The sequence below is a fragment of the Notamacropus eugenii genome, chromosome 1 (genome assembly GCF_028372415.1).
Source record: "Notamacropus eugenii isolate mMacEug1 chromosome 1, mMacEug1.pri_v2, whole genome shotgun sequence".
Lineage (NCBI taxonomy): Eukaryota > Metazoa > Chordata > Mammalia > Diprotodontia > Macropodidae > Notamacropus > Notamacropus eugenii.
The window spans coordinates 509,684,296-509,706,854 of NC_092872.1; the positions used below are offsets into that span (position 1 = coordinate 509,684,296).

The 22,559-nt window shown below is 35.5% G+C and overlaps 2 protein-coding genes across 10 annotated transcripts in view; one reads left to right on the top strand and one right to left on the bottom strand.

Annotated features, from left to right (window-relative positions):
* The window catches only part of LOC140519937 (beta-1,3-galactosyl-O-glycosyl-glycoprotein beta-1,6-N-acetylglucosaminyltransferase 7-like), a 46,012-nt gene extending 29,375 nt beyond the window's left edge, over window positions 1-16,637 (top strand). For 3 of the 8 annotated variants that reach the window (XM_072633472.1, XM_072633474.1, XM_072633473.1), the window contains 6 exons: window positions 2,898-3,007; window positions 4,414-4,558; window positions 6,587-6,700; window positions 9,075-10,119; window positions 11,960-12,055; window positions 16,363-16,637. In XM_072633472.1, the coding sequence (XP_072489573.1) occupies window positions 9,135-10,119; window positions 11,960-12,055; window positions 16,363-16,589 (1,308 nt within the window). In that variant the 5' untranslated portion in view covers window positions 2,898-3,007; window positions 4,414-4,558; window positions 6,587-6,700; window positions 9,075-9,134 and the 3' untranslated portion in view covers window positions 16,590-16,637. Of the gene's footprint in view, window positions 1-2,897; window positions 3,008-4,413; window positions 4,559-4,608; window positions 6,073-6,586; window positions 6,701-9,074; window positions 10,120-11,959; window positions 12,056-16,362 lie in introns of those variants that run through there. The other 5 variants (XM_072633475.1, XM_072633476.1, XM_072633477.1 and 2 more) reach the window with 5 other exon arrangements.
* The window catches only part of RTF2 (replication termination factor 2), a 65,310-nt gene that overhangs the window by 26,577 nt on the left and 16,174 nt on the right, over window positions 1-22,559 (bottom strand). The gene's annotated exons all lie outside the window — the stretch shown is intronic.

Sequence of the window (22,559 nt, forward strand, 5' to 3'; positions counted from 1 at the left end):
TCGAATACTGGACTTGGAATAAGGGCAAATTAGGCCCAAACTCCATATCCAACACTTTCTAGATGTGAGATTCTGTTCATGTAATCATTGTATGCCTCAGTTTCCTTATCAGATGAGGGAGCTGACCTCACTGACCTCTAATGTCCCTTCCAATTTTAAACTATGATCCTATCATGACTCGATGTCAAAAATTCAAAATAAGGGGAAAAGGCACAGAAGAGTCACTAGAACCTGTTAACATTCCATATTGAATTGTCTTGCCACAACCTTTGAAAAACAAAATACCTAGAAAGCAACATTTTTCCTTAGACACATGCCAAGTTCATATGCTGCCAAATGTGTAGTCACAACATAGTATCAAATGGGTTCAATATCTAAGTTGTTTGCAACAATATTTCACAGGCTTAAAAATGGCATTTCCTCTGTTATCTTGTTACAGAATTTCTTTTTAAGGAAGCACTGTTAGTATAGTCTTTTTTCTTCAAGCCAAAAGCTGAAAAAACTTGGGAAGGAGTCTCTTGATACAAAGAGAGATTAAACTTAAAATCTTCCCCAGCTCAATCTGTTTTCTTATTAGACTAGTATTTCACTTATCTGGAGGCCACTTATTTGGCAACAATCCAGCCGTGAACCATTAATCATTACAATATCTGGAAAGCACTTCTTTTTCAGCTCTAAATTCTATGATTCCAGGAACCAGAAAGTAATGCAAAAAAGCCTCTGAGCAACCAAAGCAGGCATCACAGTCTATGTACTGAAGCACCTAACCATTATACTCAAAAAAGAGCCCTCTGGTTCTCATTTACAGGCTATTTATCTTTATTTTGTACACAATTCCAATAAGCTTGCTTAAGTGATTTCATAGCCCAAAGCTGGGCAGAACCAATAAATTAGAAAAGGGAAGGTAAGGCCTAGCTAGTAGCAGGCACACTGAAAAAACAAAACAAAATAAGATGAGAAGTGACAGCTTGACAGTAAGGGAAATGACAGAAAAACTACAGACAGAAACTAAAAAGAAGCACAATTCATAGCTTTACAGGGTGGGATAAAAAAGCCCTGTGTTATCCAAGGATACTACTATATTGCATCAGATCATAATAGTCTATTTTTATAATGATGCTCCTGTGCTATTAACCTTATATTCTAAGAAGTCAGATTCAGGAAGCTTTCCATTAATTTTTTTTAAAAGTTTGAACATTTAAAAAAATAGGCTTCAGTTATATAGAAATTTTATCTGCAATACACATTATGCCAGATAAATTAAATGCTACTCTATTTTCGCTATGTTATTCTCTGTTAATGGGGGGGAGGGGAATCAACATCCTTTAATAAAAGATAATTTGGGTCACAGTCTACTAAGGAAATAAGCTACTTTTAGAATACAAACATGAACTAGTTTGAGGTGGGTGGGGAGAGGGCATCTGATAGGAATTATATGCAATTTAATTGAACAAATATGTATTAAGCACATACTGTATGTTGGCTGTACTAGAGATACAGAGATGCGTTTGAGGAGCTTAGAATATAGTGGGGAAGTGAGACATCTACAAATAACTATAATACAAATTCATAATGTCATAGCTCTACAGCTGGAAGGGAGCCCAGGGGTCACCTTGGCCAATCTCTAATTTTTATAGACGAGCAATCTGAGGTTGGGTGGAGTGGAGGAGGGTTAAGGGATTTGCCCAGATTCATATAAGTAGTAAGTGGGAAGGCTGAGATTGGAAGCCAGGGCCTGAAAAATCTAGTGCTTTTTCACTTTACACTCCAAGTAATGATATAATAAAGTGGGTAGAGGAAGTCACACATCAAGGTATAAGAGATTCTAGGTGGGAAGAAGTGTTTCCAGTTGGGTGAATCAGAGAAGGCTTTATAGAGGGGGATAGTAACTGAGCCGAGTCCTGAAAAAAGATGATGTGGGGCAAGTCTGTTCAAGGAATAAACAAGAGAGTGTGCATTAATGTCCAAAGGCAGGAGATATCAAGATGATGGGAGGAACAAAATCTGGTCTAAGTCATGATAACATGAATTAAGTAGTGGGAAGTAAAGTTAAAGATAGGTTCGAGTCAGATTGTGGAAGGCTGTGAAATGTTTGTAAGAAATGTATGTTTTATTTGGTAGAAAATGGAAAATCACCAAAGTCCTTTGGTCCTGTGTATTTCAGCATATTACTTTGGAAATCTTGTGAAGAATGGGTCAGAGGGAGATCTAGAGACCAAAAGGCTGGAGTTCAGAAGTCCAGTTAGGATGGGGGTGCAGTAGGGGGAGATGTAGGAAGGTTCTTAACCTATTTTGTGTGTCATGGTCCCCTCTGGCAGTCTAGTGAAGTCTATAGACCACTTACCAGAATAATGTTTTTAAAAGCATTAAATACATATGATTACAAAGAAAACTAAAGGCTAGTGAAAATAAATATGTATTTTTTTTTTTAATCTAAGTCCACAAACCCCAGATTAAGAACCTCTGAGTTAGGAAACCATTTATTGGTATTCATGACAGCTGATCAGGGGACTTAACAAGAATAGTGACACTGTAAGTGGAAAGGAAGGAATGGACATTATAGTGATGTTGTGGAAGTATATTCAATAGTCCTTAGTAATCCATTGGAGTGTGGGGTGAGGGAGATGTATATGTCAATGAAAATAGCATCACCAAAAATATGGAAGCTGTAAGGAGCAAGCTTTTCCTAGCTGGGGAAAGAACATTTAACTGTTTGAAAGAGTGAAATATTTTCACTATAATGTTTTAACAATATTTATAGTACAACTCTAAAACAAAACAATTTTACTCAACTTTAAAATTTTAACTGCATCTTTGGAAAAGAAATAAAGAACACTTGATCCACTTATTACAAAATGAAATGATTAATCAGAATAACTGTTTTTCTTCCCTCTTAGGAGAGACTCCTGTTTAAGCCAATATTTCAAACATAATGAAGCAGCATTCTTGGATTACATAAAACATCAGCAGTCAGAATACATGGATTCTATTTAATGTCAAACAGCAGGTGAATTTTTTTTTTAATGCAACCTAAGAACAATTTCTGAAAAAAAAATTTGACAGCTGAAAAGAGGTGCAATTTGATTAATTTAGCACAATTCATAAGAAAACACGACCTATAAAAATAGATTTCCCAAGAAATGGTATAATGTTTCATACTGACATTCAGCTAACCTCTAATACTTAAGGAAAACGATTAAATAAGATTTAGGGATGAAAGGGATCTTAGGATCAGTTAATTCAACAGTTTCATTAAAAAAATACATTTTATTGATGCTTTTGTTTTTACAAGAATCACTTCCTGCCTCCCTCCAGATTGAATTCTCCTTTGTGACAACAAAAAACAACTAAGCAAAAAATATCAATTCAAAGAAAATATCTGAAAATGTATGCAATATTATATTACAATAATTCCTCACCTACGTTGTGGAAGGAGGAAGTATGTTTCATTATATTTTCAGAGACTGTCACTGTTTTTTTTACTACGCTCTTCTTTTCATCAACCTGGTCCATACCCAATCAACTGTCAAGTTTCATCAATTCTATCTTCAAATTACCCACATCCACTTCCTTCTCTCCACTCAGTCAGTCACTACTCAAGCCCTCATCACCTCTCACACCTGGATCACTATAATAGCTTTCTAATTGTTCTCCCTGCTCCCAGTTTCCTCACCTCTCCAACTTGTCCTTCAAACAGCTGCCAAAGTGAAATATGTAAAGCACAGGTCTGAGAAGTTTGCTTACTCTGCTCCAAAAACTTCAGGCATTCCCTCTGCTTCTATGATCAAATCCTTCTGACACTTAAAACCGTCCACAGCCTGGATCCAATCCATGTTTCCTGAATTGATTTCCCATTACTCCTTTTAGGCACTCAGTCAAACCCCCTACCTCCCATTCCCTATACATGATAGGATATTTCACCCCATATGTACTTGCACAAGCTACTTTCTTCCTCCGTGCCTTGAAAAAGTTTCCCTCTCCTCACCTGCACCTCTTGGAATCCTGAGCTTCCTTCAAGGCACAGCCCAAGTGACACCTCCTACAAGGGAAAGCTCATTCAATTCTTCCAACTGAGTATTTTCCCTTTACTCCCAAAGTACTTTGTATGTGCTTTGTATTGATTTATCTGGATATGGCGTATGCCCTCACAGACTGAAAGTCCCTTGGTGGAAGTTTTATTTTTGCCTTTGTATCCCTAGCGTCTGGCATAGTACCTGGTTCATAGTAGGTACTCAATAAAAAGGATTCAACTTTCTTTTAGTGTTCAAAATTTTATTTTACACTGTTATAAGCACATATGTAAATGTCTTGTTTTTCCTTTTGTATCAGTTCATATAAATCTTTTCACGATTCTCTGAATTTCTCATTTTCCCTTCTTACTATACAATATCTCATAATAATTATATGCCATAGTTTTCCAGCCATTCCCCAATCGATGGGCAGCCACTCTGTTTCCAGTTCTTTGTAACCATGAAGAGTGCTGATATGAAAATCTGCAACTTTCTCATTTTACAGAGGAGGAAATGGAGGCCCAGAGAAGTTAAGTGACTCACCCAAGGTAATAAAATACAGAAACAGAGAAGGGTTTAAACCTAGGTCTTTCTTTTTTTCCACTACACAAAAAATCAATTTAAACATCTTCAAATGTATAAGTTAATAGAATTATTTCCATTTAGGCAATATGTTTTTATTCCCTAACATAACAGGATCATAGATTTAGAGCTGAAAGGGACCAGAGAAGCTCTCAAGTCTAAGCCCTCATTTTACTGAAAAAGAAACTGAGGTTAAGTTGGGGAATTACTGAGGATCATGTGGGTATGCATGAAGTGGGATATGAACCCAAGTCCTATGCCTTTTAAAAAACACTACATCCTTCTTGTTTGAGGTACTCCATAAGAACAGTCAGCAATTAAGGTGGCATCCAATATTCAAAATCAGTAAGTAAAATTGACGATCTTTACCCCACTTCTAAGTAGCAAAAGGAAGAACAGCAAAGGTACAATGGTAGTGGTGAGGGAAAAAAGGGAAAAAAGTAACCTACTATGAGAGATCTCATCTTGAAATGAGATAAGTGTATGAAGCAACCTTCTTCCCCTACTTTTCTCCTACTTCACATTCTCATTCGACCCTCTTAAGAAAAAAATATGTTGTACTTTGAATTTTTCAACTGGAAAGTGCTGGACTCTTGTCTCTGACAACTCCAAAACAGATGTATATGGACTGAGATGTTGGACTCTGACCAAAGGATCCACAATGTAAGGTTGAAATGGGAATACTGCCTAACAGAACCCAAGCTGCACATACATTCTCTCCTCTTGCTTCTCATTACTAAGAAGCAGATTCTCAGTGGATTGCCTGTGCACCCTTCTGTTGCTCCTTATCCCTATAGTCCACACTGATTTAATCCCCCAGTTGGGGGGAATTAAGTCTCAGTTAACTTGGGTAGCATAAAAACACTTAAATGAAATGACAGAGACCTGCAAAGGAAAGGACAGACTGACTGATATCCACTAGTAATTATAAGAACAAAAACACAGAACCTTGTCAAGTCTCTCCCTGTCATCCATTTTATATCCATTTATTACAATCTCCTCCCTAGCAACAATTCCTCTCTGGCCACTCTTCCCATTTCAGGAAGGTCAAGTTCTCACTTTCCTTACCTGGCTGAAACATAGGAAAGGCAGGGAGGATACTCAGCTCAATTCCCCTTTATTCAACCATGTGACTACTTCCACCATACTTCAACCAAACCTAGAAGACCTAGATAGGCCCAGCCTCCCTGATTAAAAAACAAACAAAAACCTCCAAACCAAACCCAGATCCCTTAAAGCTGGTGATTTTTAAAAGGAGTACTTCATAGCTTAATAGTGCCTTAGCCACTACATCAGTAATATGACTTTAAAATTCAGAATTTGGTTCACTGTGAAAAACAAACAATGCACAGGGTGTGGGACTGCTTCCTGACTGTTTCCTTTAAACCTTGAAGCCTCAAAAGCTTTTTAGATGTTTTCTCTCCAAATTCCTAAAAGTTCCGAGGCAATTTTGGAAGCATTGGAAAAGACACGTTTGCAGGTAGGTTAGAAAAAAGGGAGGAAGAAAGGGAAGTAAAGGAAAGATTGTAGTTTATCTTTAAGAGAAGTGGGCATTTTTTTCCAAACCAAGGAGGAAATGTTTCAGCTATAAGAGGCCTCTCATACAGGAGGCCTCAAGACTCAACAAAAAGGAGTAGTCAAAGAAAAGGGGTAGGGATTCATAGGAGAGGTATCAGATGGTTTAGTATAGGCAAAATTAAAGAGTTAGTTCGACCTTACATAGCTTTGTTGTGAGTAAAAAGGGATTGTTGTGAGTAAAGTTTTTGTTGCTGTAGTAATGTGAATTATCTCCAGATGAAAGAAAAGGGGTTTACTTTAGGAAATAAATTTGCTGAATGACTACTATTATAGAATATACAAGCATTTAAGATAGAAAATTAAGAAGACACCATGGAAAACCCCATGATAATAAGTTCATGCCACATAAGCCTCCTTCCTACAAAACCAAATCTTGAAGTTACCTGGTAACTCTTTTGCATCTGCTCTATTTTAAGGGCCCTGCCATTTTGAAACACCTAATACACCCTGGGAAAGAGAGGGAACTCATCTACTGAGCAGTAAGGAAGATTATGGCTCTTTATACCTGTAAGCATTGGAGGAAAAGAGAGGTAAAGGGGTTTTTTTTGGGGGGGGGGGAGGAATAGGTATTGTAAAATGGAGTACTCTCTTTCCGTTTCTCACTTGATTTTTTTGAAGAGGAAAACTTCCAGGAAATGACAGGGAAAGTCTAGCAGGACCCAGGGAGGAAAAAAAAAAAACATTTTAAAATAAAATACAAAAATGGCAAAGTTAAAAAGTAACAAAATGTATGAAGCATGTTTGAAAGTAAAAATCTCTAACATTTAATAGATTATAATGTTAATTGAACTAAAGCAAATCAGTCATTTTTTCAACTCATTTCTTTGGTTTAGGGCTCTTGCTAGAAAAAAACTAAAATGGGTTGTATTAGTACAATGAACGGTTCTCAGAATAAGAAAGTTCTTTTGATATACAGCATTCTGCAAATTTTCACTGTCTTAATATAGTCCATATTCATTAGCTTCATCAGGGTTATCAGTTCTCAATTATTCACGGCCTGTTTGGTTGTGAATGTCCTCCCCTCCACCTTGCCATTCCTCTCACTAGGCTCTTTCGGGAGTGATCAGGTGAAGAGTAATCAAGACAGATCAAAATCAATATTTTTCAACTCTTCAAGTCCGTTAAATATGCTTTGGGGGGAGGGGATGCAAGGGAGGAAACTAAACAATCTAAAATAAGCCTTTTGCAATTTTCTTTAAGTTACTTTTAGTTTATCCATTGTTAGGCTAAGAGTAAAATTTTGAAAGTATATCCCCAAAAGATACCTTAAATGAAAACAGATTTTGCCTATAAATACAAAAGCCACAAAAATGTTAAAGCTGAAAGGGACCTCTGAAACCATCTCCAACTCTCTGATTTTACCTATTAGGAAAATGAATCTATATCAAGTTTAAAAGACAAAATGAAGCAGGGAAATACATTTGGTCCTAAAAAAAGTTTTACTTTTTGCTCCTCTTAAGAGCAAGCTTTTACGTAATCTACAATGGAATTCACTGATTTTCTCCACAATTAAAGCCTGGCTTAATAAGAGATGGCAAGTTCCCTCGTGCCTCCCCCCTATTTTCATTACAAATTAAAATATTTTACAGCCCAAGTAAAAAATTCAATAACCTTTAAAAAATTGACAAAAGTAATATAACCTGTATCTTATAGCACAATGAAAAGAGACAGCCTCCTCTGAAGGATAGGGAGTTAAGAACACCTGGATTTAAGTTCCTCTGCTGAAATATAGTAAGAGTATTACTTTGGGTGAGTCTCTTAATTTCTCAGTGCTCAGCCTTCCTCCCTCCCCAGACTATAAATTGTAGAATAGCCGCTGAATTCATAGAGAGAGGTAGTTTCCTTAGAGTGGATTCCATAAATCAATTAATAAAATACAACGAATGGTTCTCAGAATAAGAAATTACAGACCAGGGTTTATGGGGCTGGGAGGTTCCACTGAGTGTGAATGTTAACAGTCCAGCATGAAGAAGGAGGCCCAGGATTTGGGAGGGGTCCTCGTGGACTATGACTGGAGGATTCACAGAAGTTCATTCACCTAGGGTTATGGCCAATCCTATGAGTGTGAAACAGGTGCCCCTAAAATGACCAAAAAGGGATATGAGTTGTGGCTGTTGAGGTTTGGATGGGGTGTAGTCTGGAAAAGGTCCTAGGTTATAAAGGTTATTCCTGGCCTGTGGAGCTTTGGCTGAGGTGCCTTGTGCTTTAGGGTAGTGGTGAACAGTTCCTGGGGAACAAGGATCATCACTCAGAGTTGTGGGTGGTGGCTGAAGTGTGGTCCAGAGCCATTAACCCTCCATTCTAGAGATAGAATGGAAACTCCTTGAGGGCAGGGAATACTATTTTTGTTTTGTATTTGTCTCCTCAGTGCCTAAGGACAAACAACAATGGCCTAGCATATAGTAGATGTTAAATAAATATTTGTTGGATTAGACTGCTTAAGGCAAAATGCATTTTAAATAAAAGTACAGTGTAAAAAAAAGATGAGTAAAATAGGACACATTACTTCAATATCCATATTCAAATGAGGTAACATGGTATGGTACTGTTAAGATGACCTGGCTCCTGACAAGTGTGAGCTTGGGCAAATCACCTAATTTCTCGAAGTCTCAGTTTCCTCATTTGCAAAGCAAGCGTAGCAGTACTTACATTAGTTACTTCACAAGGCTACTACAGTGAAGAAAGTACATAAACTAGAAGGTGCTAAAAATGATTTACTATTACTATTCATAAGAATATGAGTTGGTATACACATACATGTTTTACACAGCTTAGGTTTTCTAGCAGTTCTTTTGCATTTATTTTTGTTGCTATTTTTGTAAAAGCAAAGCAAAAAAAAAAAAACCCTCCCTTTTAAGTCCATTTAAAAAAAACTACCCTTAAATTTCATGTACTTTTTTTTAGGAGGCTTAAACAAATATTTGTTCAAACTATGGTGAGAAGAAAGTGCCTGGAGGATAAAAAATGAACCAGCTGGATGCAACAAAGTCAGGATTTTTAGTGTGCATTGGTATTTGCATTTTTATCTTCATCTTTCTTTATGTGAGGAATACGACTCCAAATGAACCAAAAGAAGAACCAACCTACTCAGAATCAACAGACTGTGGCTTTTATCCAGATGAAATATGTTCAGCCCTTTTTGAAGGAAAAGGGGCTGCCTCTCAAATTGGACAACTCTGTCAGCAAAACACTCACCAACCCGAAATAATCCCTTGTCTAGGGACACCAGGCAGCTGTAACTGCTCTTTGATTTTTCAGGGGCTACATTTCATAACAAGACCCCTCTCTGCAGAAGAGGGGAATTTCTCCTTGGCATACATCATAACCATTCATAAGGAGTTAGCTATGTTTGTGAAGCTTCTCAGAGCTATTTACCTTCCTCAGAATGTTTACTGCATACACATTGATGAAAAATCACCCCAGAATTATAAAACTGCAGTGAAAAACCTGGCTGACTGTTTCGAAAACATTTTTATTTCATCAAAGAGAGAGACTGTGATTTATGGTGGATTTTCAAGACTACAGGCAGATATTAATTGTATGAAAGACCTAGTGAGCTCCACATTTCGGTGGAAGTATGTAATAAACCTTTGTGGGCAGGATTATCCAATCAAGACAAACAAAGAAATCATACAATATATCAAAAGCAAATGGAATGGTAAAAATATGACTCCAGGAGTAATTCAGCCTGCGCACATGAAATATAGGACACACCAAAGTTATAAAGAATATGTTCATCAAGGAAATGCTTATGTTTACCCAACTAAAAAAGAAAAAAAAGATCCCCCGCATAACTTAACAATATACTTTGGAAGTGCTTACTATGTACTCACTAGACAGTTTGTTGAATTCACACTGACAGATGTCAGGGCAAAAGACTTGCTTGAGTGGTCAAAAGATACATACAGTCCCGATGAACATTACTGGGTCACACTGAATAGATTAAGAGGTAAGATGAATGCTGAACTGTTTGGGTTCTAGGGAAACAAGAATGGGTAGTAGGAAGCAGTTCAGCTCCAACTAAGCTTCATTCCATTTCAAACTTTATTCATTCCAGCAATATCCTCAACAGCTCTTTAAGTTGCTGCCAAATGGGATGTGCATCTTATGGTGGGAGTAACAAGGCGCATATCTTTATCAATGGTATAAAACCAGCCAAGACCAAGGCTTCAAAACCTGTGGAGTTGGCTCTCTTCCCTCTTTTCCCAAACAATTATACAGAATTCTCAAAAGCCTCAATTTGAAAGTTATGAGACTACCCCAATACAAATCTTCTGGAATGCTATTTAGAATCGAAATGCTATTTATAATAACGTTTGTAGCTATTACTTTCTTTCAGCTATGTTTTGGTAGCTTCCAAATTTAATCGACTAGTTAGGAAAAAGAATTAAAATAAAGATATTAAATTTATTTTCCTTTATACTATCTTTTAAAGAAATCTGCTTTACAATTTTTCTAAGTCTTAACAAAAGAAAACTGGCACGTTAGTAGACTTAAAAAAAAATCCTTGTGTTGCTACAGTTAAGGATCTATTTTGTGTTCAAGAAGCAGTTTCTCTTTAGGAAGGCTAACTGGTCCACGTTGGATTTAAACTGGAATGACTGGAATGACTAAGTGCTCTGATCTGATACTGAGACAACATATTAGAGACTCAAAGGCTGATAAAACAATACACAAAATGTATCATTAACCTGAATGATAATTTTGGATTTAATCCTCTGTCATCCTGGTTAATTATATTTCAAAAGATTAACAAGCATTTGTTAAGCACTTTCTATGAGCCAGGTATTGTGTTAGGCTCTGGGGATACAAAGAAAAAATTAAACAGTCACTAATTTTAGCAGACTACCGTGGAAAACACATTATCAGGGCAAAGTGCTTTATAAATGTTGCATGATAAGGACAGAAGAAATGAAATCTAAATACACAGCTATGTTATCTGATGAGGTCAATTACTTTTTCTTCTACCTCATCATTTTGGTTTTCCTTTAGTAAACAGAAGTAGCTTTCCATGGACTCTTAAAGAGTCATATTCTGTACTATTTATGAGAGTTTAAGAAAATATTTAGAAAAATAGCCATTCTGTTTGCACAGCTAAAATGGATAAATGCAAGTTTAATGGTTAAGCACTAAGGTGATTCTTCATGTTTTACCCAATGTTAAAAAAAAGAATATTAACTACTGACTTCTTTTATTGGTCCTGGACCCTTAATACTCCAATAAATCATTGTCAGCTGTTAACAAAAGTACTTGCAAGTATGATTTCCTTTTCTCCTTTGCAGAAGTTATGATCTCACTTGAGGGCAAAATAAGGCAAATATTCCTTCTTAATCCTACAAAAAGAGGAGGTGAAACAGCTAGGGAAGTCCTTAAAGGGAATAACGTTTAGCTGGGATTCATGGAATTCAGAGTTGTGATGAACCTTAGTGATCATCCAATTTACCGTTTTCATTTAACAGATGAGGAAACTAAGACCCCAAACTCATTTGATAACTTGTTCAAGGATAATACGAGGCAGAGAGGGTTCAAACCCAAATTCTCTTAATTCTAAATTCAGTATTCTTTCTACTAGACCATGTGAGTTTTTTTTTACTCCTGTACTCAATAAAATATAAACAAAAAATATAAAAATACTAACTACTGTTAATGACTTCCTTCATACATTTTTAAATTCTGTTCTAAAATATCAGTTCACTAGCTCTTAAACTTGAAGAAGGAAAAGAATTCTTTGGGGATAATTATGGCTATTTTTAATCTCCCCCAGCTCAAATTGTCTTTTTTTCCCTTAGATGCTCCAGGTGCTACTCCAAATGCTGAGTGGGAAGGACATATTCGGGCTATTAAATGGAAAGATATGGAAGGAGTTGTTCATAATGGCTGCAAAGGTAATATTAAATGTCAAATTATACTTAAACATACAGTTATCTCTAAAAGATTGTGAAGAACATAGAAGGTGTTATAGAAACAGAAAGACGGGTAAATGTCCTGACTTTAAGTGGGAAAATGGTAGTGTCTATAATCTATAGACTAGTAAATTTGATTTCAAATTGCTACTAAAGTTCTAAAAGATACTATTAAGGGTCATTAAGAATAGCACAAGTCAGACAAATCTCTTCTCTCTCTTTTTTTAAACAAAGCAGATGAGGATGATTAAGCCAGAAGGATGCTATACACATATTAGCTGGATTTTAGCAAAGCACTAGTCAAAGTTTCCCTGTGCTCCTCTTGTGAAAGATATATGAGAGAGATGGCAGAGCAGTAGGCATGTAGATTCAGAGCTCACTGAAAGGCTACTTCTATTTCATCTTGGAAAAAGCTTGAGTTTTCAATGTCTGGGATTAAAGTAAAGATGGCATGTTTATTAAACCTGTAGGGGTGGTAAGAGGCATGATAACTGTGTTCAAGTATTGGAAGTACTGTCATATAGAAAAAATATGATTAGATTTCCTTTGCTTGGCTTCAGAAAGCCAATAGTGGATGCAGGTTGCAGTAGATTCCAACTTGATAGAAACAATTCCTACAAATCAGGGTTGCTTTTGGAGTTAAAAAGTTACCCCTCATTTATAAGTCTTCAAACAAAAGCTGCATACACACTTCTCAAATATGTTATGGAAGGGATTCTTGGGAATCCCTTGCATTATGCAAGGTAAACCTCTGAGATCCTTTACAACTTTGAGATTCTGTATAATTCTGTAATATTCAAGTGGTACAAGAATAATAAAAGCAGACTTTTAAATGTTTCACTTGACAAAAACATCTATAAACAAATTGGATATCATCTTCTAAACCAGTGCTCAATATTTAACTAGGACAGCTATAATTAAGGTTTTATAATAAAGCAATTATCAACCTGTCTCTTCTAGTTTTCTTTGTGTATACTAATAAAGCAGAAAAAAAGCAGAAGATGATTTTAAAATTAGATTTAAGCTGCAGAATTGTTTAAATTTTGGTTCAAAATGTTTAAGGTGAAAAATTCAACTTCCTTCCAATGACATACTGCAGAGTATATTTCTACCCATTAAATGAAGTTAGTGGCATTCTCAAGTAGGAAAAAAAAGTCAAACCCATTTATTTGAGTTAAACAAGAAACCTCAAAATGGATTGAAAAGAAAGATATTCCTATCTTTTAAGGAGCAATACTTAGTTGGGGGAACACATATGAATGTAGGATATAACAAAATGAATTTCACTGTTTATGTGTTATTTAAGCAAGATGCTTCAGAGAGAAAATTATACGCATTCAAGTACATTTGTAGACCATTTACACGCTAAGCATTTTTTAAAGAGTCAGCCATTTCTGACTATAATCAATCTCCTCTCCATAGAAATGAAAGAAAACATAAAGTAGCTCACATTTAGATAGCACCTTAAGATCTCCAGAACACTTTATAGACACTAGTGGCTTGTCTATCATTGTACAAACATTCCCTACATGACAAAGCAGGATTTGAATCTGGCTCTCCTGATTTCACATCTTGCATTCTATCCATTATGGCACACTGCCTCTCACTATGATGTAAATAGCCTATTTACTTATTCTTATGTTACACAGAGTTTGATTTGTATATGTTGAGTCAGTTCTAGAGAATGAACTTGCAAATTTGGTACAATTCTTCATTTGATTATGATACACTGATCAGGCAAATGAATCAGGTGCACCAGGATAAGGAGTTGGTACAAAGCCAGGCCTGCCTAAAACAAACAGACTGTGGACTTAATAAGAATTTTAATCAGATAAGAACGTGGTGTCATCACGAGGAGGTTGGCCACTTGGCAGATTTTTTTGCCCACAATAATTTATGAAAACCATTGGCATTAAGGCTTAGAGGAGTTGTGATCTTAACGGAGAAGGGCATTTGCTGATGAAAATTGCTTATTCGAAGTATTAGAGTAAGAAAAAAGTTTGATTTTCAAGCAGTAACATTCAATGGCATGATACTTTGAGAAGTAAATGTTGAAGATATAGGACTACTAGATTTACAGCTAGAAACTGAGGATTAGGTGAGTTAAGCGACTTGCCCAAGGTTACCCACAGGTATGAAGTAACAAAGTGAGATCCCTTCATAGTTTATTAAGGTTTTATTCAATAGCTGCTCATGTGTACAATAAATGAATACTTCAAGTATCTATAATTTCATTGGTATAGAGACTCCATCAACACACATCACAACCTATAATTTTAATAGGTCATCTTGGAGAACTGTTTTTAACTTAAAAAAAAAAAATTCATCAACCTGAAGCCAAGTTGATAATGGTTGGTCCTCAGATAAGAGACATAAAGTATACAAGTGGCCAGTAATGCTTGTTGATTTATTCAGACAGTTTGCCATCGATTTAATACCAGAAGCCACGTATTCAATTGATACAGCCTTTAAGAACCCAGGTTTCTCTTCATGACATATGTGGGGGGTGGGAGGAGCATTAGGGATGAGATGTTAAAAGTCAAACAGAAACTGGCAACACATATTATTTATTGTATTTTAAAATTTATTTTGCAAACATTTCCAAATTATATTTTAATCTGGTTTGGCCCACACTAGGGAATGTTGTGAGCTGCACATGGTATGTGCCTGACATCTCTGCATTAGAAGCTTTGGTGGAATGCTCACATATCTAAGCAACATTTAACTACTTCCATTGCAGCTGTGTAGAATTATTGTGTTTACAAGAGTTTGAGGGACTTCAGTTTTATCAGGAGAAGCTGGGGACCAATATTTATACTAATCACTTGTGTCAGTTATCATGTAACAGAAAAGATGGTACATAAAGTTATAAAGCATTGTTAGTATTATTAATAAGGTAATAAACTTGAATGTTTGAAATTTTATGACAAATTATTTCTTCTTCCCAAAGTTAAACTTTTACTAGTAATATTTTGCTTAAAATTTAAAATACAAAAAATTTATTTATTCACACTCCAGGAAAATTTAATTTATTCAATAAACATTGTTTAAGCACCTACTAGGTGCAAGAGACTGTGTGAGGCTCTAGGGATAAAATGATAAAAATGAGTCACATATTTAGACATATCTAAACCCTTGGGAAACATCCTTTTCTGGGGATGATATGACATGCACACAGGTAAGTATAACACAAAGTGGAGAGTGATGGGTACAAAAGATGTTGCTCAACAAAATGCTCTATTAAAAATTTCAGGAAGAGAATTATTTTCAGCTGCATGGGACTGGGGAGGGAAAGTTTAGGGAAAACACTGGAGAGGTAGATGCCTGAGCTGAGCCTGTAGGAAGATGAGATGAGGACACATACTAGGCATGGGGGATAATCTTTAAGAACAGTAGCAGGCTAGAGATTACAAATGCAGCTGAGAGGAACGGCTGACAGCACAATTTGGCTGGAGCGTGGAGGGCATGAAGAACAAAACATGAAATAAGGTGGAAGAGGTACTTATACAGGAAAAGGTGCTGGTCAAAATTTCATGAAAAATCTAAATGTAAGTACTTGACAAATCAATAGTGTCCTTCGCAAGCCCATTTACTTGCATCTGTGACCAGAACACAATAAAGTACAAATTATTAGATTCTTGTGTTACCATGAGACTATAATTTAGATGTAAAAAACCAATGTGGCATCACTATTATGCTTTGGGGTTTTAAGTCCTAATTTTTTAAAAAAAAATTATTATTCATAATAAAATAGTTACATTCTCCATTTGAAAATCATTCCTTAAAAATTTAACATATTTGCCCATCTAGTCTAACCGAACAGAATACTACACCAGGCCTTAGATCACCAAACACCTCTGCAATGCCTTAGAGGAAGCAATATTGGCTTGCCTTATTTTTGTAAACTACCCTTCTTCCCTCTCTCCTGGATTCCCGTTGTTGTTGGGGTTTTTTTTGCCTTTTCAATCCAGTTCCCTTGTACTTTTAGCCAGCCAAAGGATTCCACAGCATTCACCCATGACAGCCATTAAACTTTGTTCAAAAACTATGGTCAATGAGAATAAAAACTTCCAATTAGCTATTTATATGCCAAACTCTAAAAGCCCCTGCCATCAAAGCTACTATGGAAACCTAAGGTAACCAGTTTAATTTCAACACACAGCAGGGAAACCAACAAACTCACAGGTGATGTCTTATAACAGAAAGTTATTTTTACAGATCTAGAATTTTATTGTGTAAACAAAGACAGCTGAGCTTGTACTAACTATGGTTTTAATTTATCTTAATAGGACATTATGTTCGAAATATCTGTGTATATGGATTGGGAGACCTGCAGTGGATTATTGAATCCCCTCACTTATTCGCTAATAAATTTGAGCTCACAACATATCCACTTGTGATGGAATGCTTAGAAAGAAGATACAGACTTAAAGTACTAAATCAAGCAGAAGTCCCTTCAGAATCACACTGGCATTTGCAAGAGACTTGCCATTTTAATATGAAAATAAATATTTAATCAGCAAATAAATGTATACTCTCAAAGAATAAAGAGAAAAACTATCAAGCCTTCTAGTTCACTTTATTTCTAGTGATCTGTTCCCCTGAATGGAAGGAAGGAAACACAGATCCAAATAAGAAGTGAATACAAATGCTGAAAATGTAGACTAGCACTCCTTAATATAGTTTAGGCCTAAAACCATTAAAAATTGAACAATAGATTTAGAAATACAAAATGCTATATGCTGAACCTTCATATATTCAGAGAAGAAAGTAAAGAAAAAGAATAATATATTATTTATTGAAGAAATCCTCAAAGTTCAAATTGTTTTATGATATAATTCACTGAAAACTAAAATAACTAACACAGTTCTAGAATAATCAATTAACAAGCATTTACTAAGCATTTACTATGTGCTAATAAGTATGGGTAATACAAAGAATGTTCAAGAACCAATCAAGGGAGAATAAAGGCTGGATAAAATGGGGAAATTACATTTTAAAATTCTGTGCTAACAGAAAGCTGCAAAGAAACAAATACACTTTATTTAAAATAGTTTATCTATAGTTACCCTTAATGCAGCTAAGAAATAAGCAACCTTGTTATAAGAATCCCAAGATATGATGAACACTGTATTTCTCTGAAGAAAAAAGTAATCTATTATGGTAAACTGTCATCAAGCAGCTTGTTGTTTATCTCAAAATTGTTAATTAACATTTTAATATCACTATTTGACCTGAATCACTCATTTAACCAATGGCTATCAACACCCTAACTTAGGAGATATAAAGTATCTTTCCTCTAAGAGTTCAAAGCACCTCAGAACAACATACAATGTATATATATGTATATATGTAATATAATAACAACACAATGAAAAATAACAGAGAAAGGAAATAAAGAAAGAACCAAAACCAAATGGCACAAAAAGGAAGGGCATCATGAAAAAATACATAAAATATAAGCACATTATGAGTCCTCAAATTGGCAGAAGTATCCCAAATGGTGGTAGAAATACAGGAAACTCTTCTTGAAAGCAAGAAATATGAGAGAAAAAGGAATAATCTACCAAATAAAAACCAAAGTAATCTTAAAATGCTACCTTTTGAAAACATTCCTCACAAAATGTGTAATTTCAATGAATATTTAAGTATTGAAAGGTTTTTAAAAAATCAATTTATGATTATATTTACAACTCTCCTAAAATTAACACAGTGGAAATAATACTTTGTAAAAATTTTCTTTTGAATCTCATTCAAATTTATTTGAGGTTGGTTGTTTATAAAGCTCACATTCACCATAATTATATTCCTTGGGTTATCAATTATAAAGTTAAAAAAAGCATATTAAAAAGTCTTTCCAGGGTTATTTGAATCACATGCCCAAATTAAATTAAGTTTGGGCAAGTGACAAGAACTTTCTCAGCAGAATTTTTAAAGGTTAGACAGTGAAGTCCTGCTTAATTATTTCTAATTCCCTTTGATCACCAAGGTAAATTATGGTGGTAGGGAATGGGTGAGGAAAGGGAATGACAGTATCTAGAAAGGCAAAAACTGGGTCCTGACAGCCAAACAGGCAAAAAGAGAGATGTTTGATCTGAATGCTTTCAGCTTGAAAAGAGAAGACAAGAGGCAATGGACTTTTTAAGTGGATAGCATAATAGATGAACAAAAACTCTTTTTATACTTTCTGTGGTGCAGAATACAACCAAGCACCTTCTGTTATATACAGAAGTAGAGAAAATGAATTTTAAAATTGGAGAATGTTAGAGCAGAAAGGAAGCCTAAGAGATCTAATTCAATGCCCAAATTTTGGAGATGAGGAAATTAAGATCCAAAGAGGTTAAAGGTCATAATGCCTAAGGATGTACCAAATTACTAAATAAAAACAAGATGAAAAACCTAGTCTCCTAATGTACTGCTCACATGCACTTCCTCCCTCTTCTCTCCTCCCCCAATATCTCTCAGCTGATAAAAGTATTCCACTGAGGGCACAATTTTACATATGACTACAAAAGCCTTTTTCTTTTTAAAGAATCATACTCAGGCTATTAAAAGAACTAGCAATTCTAGTTGCTAGTTAGAACAGAGAAGAAAATAATTAAGTATTTTCTGAAGAGCAGCTATAAGTAGAGGTAAGTGGGATTTACAAAGTTAATGAAAAAATGAGCATTAGATTTTACCCAAGAGTATAACAAACGCTATTAAGAAGATTCTGTATGTTAAGTATTTTCAGGATTTTTTTTAAATTGGAAAATATTGTTCTATTGTTATCTTGGTGAACTTGGTAGAAATGCTGGCTTCCATCTTGTTTTGAAAATATGTCGTCATGGATTCATATAAAACAAATGTGTCTTCACTTTGTTACTGGAAAAAGCAGGACTGGAAAGACTTAATGGACAGTATGACTCTGGAAGTATTATTTAAAAGAATTCCAAACTCCGCCTCACAAAGAGCGAAACAGGCTGGTCATCATGCTCTTGGATAATAATATTCAGAACAGAATCTGGAAACTGGAACAAGCCATACAACCTGTAGGGAGGTTTCTTCTCTTATTTAAGACATATGCACACACACCTAAGACCTGGCATCCATATGGTTACACCTTATTTGTCGTTTCTCCTAACAAAATGCACTTTCCTATAAGCTGTTGTTATAGCAGGGCTTTTGGTAATACAGAAGACATCACTTACTTTACAAATATTTCACTTTACTAACCTAACCAGTCTGGAAAACTAGTTAAGTTTACTATTACTAAGTACACCGCTAATATAGCACAGAATGCTGCATTGTTTCTTGCTGTGCAACTTACCCAATTTGTTTCTCATTACTACATGAGACACAGAATACTGTGGGGAATACAATTAAATTTTCTTTTTAATATAAACAAATCATTAGCAAGCAGAAAACCTAGCAACCACATCTCTTAGGAACCCATTTTCTCAAACCAATGCTCATCCTATCTGCTTTAAAACATGGAACCAGGACAATTTCAAACACTGCAGCCTTGTATATTAAATTGGGTATTATCAAGATAATCAGTGGTAGAATGGATACAAAAGTTGTCATTCAGGATTCATCTATCAACTATCACCCAAGTTCAGACCCTGAGATTTGGAGTGAAAGAAACTTCTCTGCCAGAGGTAACAGAACAAAATGACTCACTAACTCACTGTCAAAGATAAATACCATAGCCTATGTGAGGCAAATATGGGTAGTACTCACAAAGATTAAATCTTAGGAAAAAACTCACAACTATTACATATTACAGTTAATACAAACTGGAGTGAAGTCTTCCCATTTTAGTGAATTTAAAATTTGGAAATACCACAGAACTAGAAATTTGGTTTTTGGAACTAGAATTGGCATTATTTGAAAGAAAATATTGTTTAGATTTCACTTTCATAGAAATAAAGAATTTCACAGTTGGAAATCTAGTCCAACTCCTTCATCTTACAGTTTAAGAAACTGAGGCCTAGCAAAATCTCATCAATTTATTAAAGTAACATAAAGAGAATTATAAATTGTACTGTGACCAAAACAAGAAATTATATCCAGAAGACACTTATTTTTTCAGATCTCTTCACTATTTTGAAATACTAAAAATTACGTGTCCAAAATATCCTGCACTTTCAAAAAATGTAAATTATTGTGAAGATTAAAAAAAATACATTTAAAAATCCTTCTAATTTGCCTTCTGACATAAATGAAATAATTTTTTATAAACTAAATTTTTCTCTTTCTTAAGGTCCAACTGGAACAAATTAAAACCCATTCTACTTAGAGAAATGAATACTTAACCCCATTATCTTTAAGAGTAACATGTAAAATAAAAATCTATAATGAATTGTTCTGTTAGCTATTTCAACCTATTGGTCTGTAAACTCTGTAAAGAAAAGCACTGAGTCTTATCTAAATTGTGTATTTTTCCCCCTTTCAGTACCTAGCACTACTCTTGGCACATAATAAGCACTTAAAAATATTTGTTAAATGAATTAACTCATGTGAAAAAGAAAGTCAACCAACTCAAAACAGTTTTACATCAACCTAAAATAAAAATAAATATTTTTTGTAATGTACCAACATACTACAGGCACTGGATATGGCAAGCACCAAACAGCACTAAAAGTGAAACTGACTCTATATTAACAAACAGAAAAGGGCTGGTTACTGGCTATTTCCATTATCAACAAATTTTTCTTCATCTCTCTGCTTTATGCTCCTTCCATCCTCTGGTGTTCAAGGAGAACCAGCTCTGCACAGAAAGGCATTGCATCTCTCACCACTTTCCCAATGCTGGGTGTACCTTCTCTTCTGCTCCCCCACAGGTCAGGGAGGAAAAATCAGAAAACTTCTTTCTTCCCTTTGCCACATCCAGATTCTCCCATCACTCAGTAACCTTTCCTCCTTTGAGGGTTACTTTATCTGGAAATATCATTCAATCCAAATGCTGCTGCTGTCAGTATATACCAGACCTCAGGTCATGCTCTTTTCTTTCTCAAGGAGGTTGGTATCAGGCTCATAGTCTCTCCATTCATTTCAACCACTCCCCTTTGCACAAGGGCATTTCAATATACATGCTGATGTTCCCTCAAACACTGTGGTATCCTGGTTCTTTAATCTTCTTAATTCCTACCAACTTCTTCATTACTTCAACCAAAAACAAAGACTGTCATACTACTGATCTCACCATCATCCAAAAGTGTTCCACATCCATGATTAAAAGGAAGGATGGAAGGTACAAGCTCTAGCATTTACAATATGCTAGGCATTATGCTAAGCATTGGGAATACAAACACAAGCAAAAAGAAAGACAGTCTTTGCCTCTAATCACCTTATATTCTAATGGGGAAAGAACACAAACAAAGCACCCAGCACAAGCATATGGTTTACAGTCCAGAAGCCAAGAACAAAGCTGGGAGGGGAATAAAGGCCCCTTCCACAAAATGAAGGATTCAGAAGCAACACGTTAATGTACCAGGCTGAGAGGGCCACAGGGATGGCTAAATGTTCCAAGGTGAGGAGGCTACAGGCACGTTGGAAGTTTCAAAATGAAACAGTATGATTTAGAAGACCAGGGACAGGTGGACTGAATAAAGTAGTGTAGTCCAAGGCCCCTCACAAGTGTTCCAACAACAATTTAAGAACATCAGACCAAGTAGTCATTGGGAAATAGGAGAAACCACAGTAGGTCACCTTCCCATCCCAAGATTACAAATTAAACTTATGGGCAAACAGTAACCAAGGCAATTCAAAAGCTTGAAAAACAGAAGAAACTGCCAGGAACCTTACAGACCAAAATGCTCAGGTTACAGGTCAAAGAAAAAAATGCTACAAGCAGCCAGAAAGAAGAGTTTAACTACTGAGGAACCACAGTCAGTATCACACATGATTTAGCAGATACAACTCTAAAGAGAAGAGAGCATGGAATATGATATTCCAAAAGATGAAAGATATAGGTTTATAACCAGGAATAACTTACATAGTAAAACTGAGTGTAATCTTACAGGGTAAAAAATGAAGTTTTAATGAAACTTCTAGAACACTTACAAGCATTCATAATGAAAAGCCTAGAAACTAAAATATAAGCACAGGAGTAAAAAGAAAAGTAAAAAGGTAAATACAAGCGAACATTCAGAAAATACTAAATAAGGATGAAGTACTGGGGAAGGGGGAGAAGGGAATTATATCAGCATACCCTAAAATCCATAATCTCATCAGGGGTCACAGAGGGAATCAAATAAATAGAGATCTTGGGAGTAATTTTTATTATGTTTTGATGATCTTAAAAGAAGGAAAGGGAGGTGAAAAAGTATACAATGGGGAAGAAAAACAGGAATGGGGTCATTTATTCTTTCACATAATCAAGGAGCACAAATTGAAGTCTATATAAATGAGGAAAGGGTGAGGGGGAAAATGGGGTGGGGTTGAGCATTACTTGAATCTACTTTCATTGAACTGTTCAGGGGATAGTAGAACACCCCCCCAC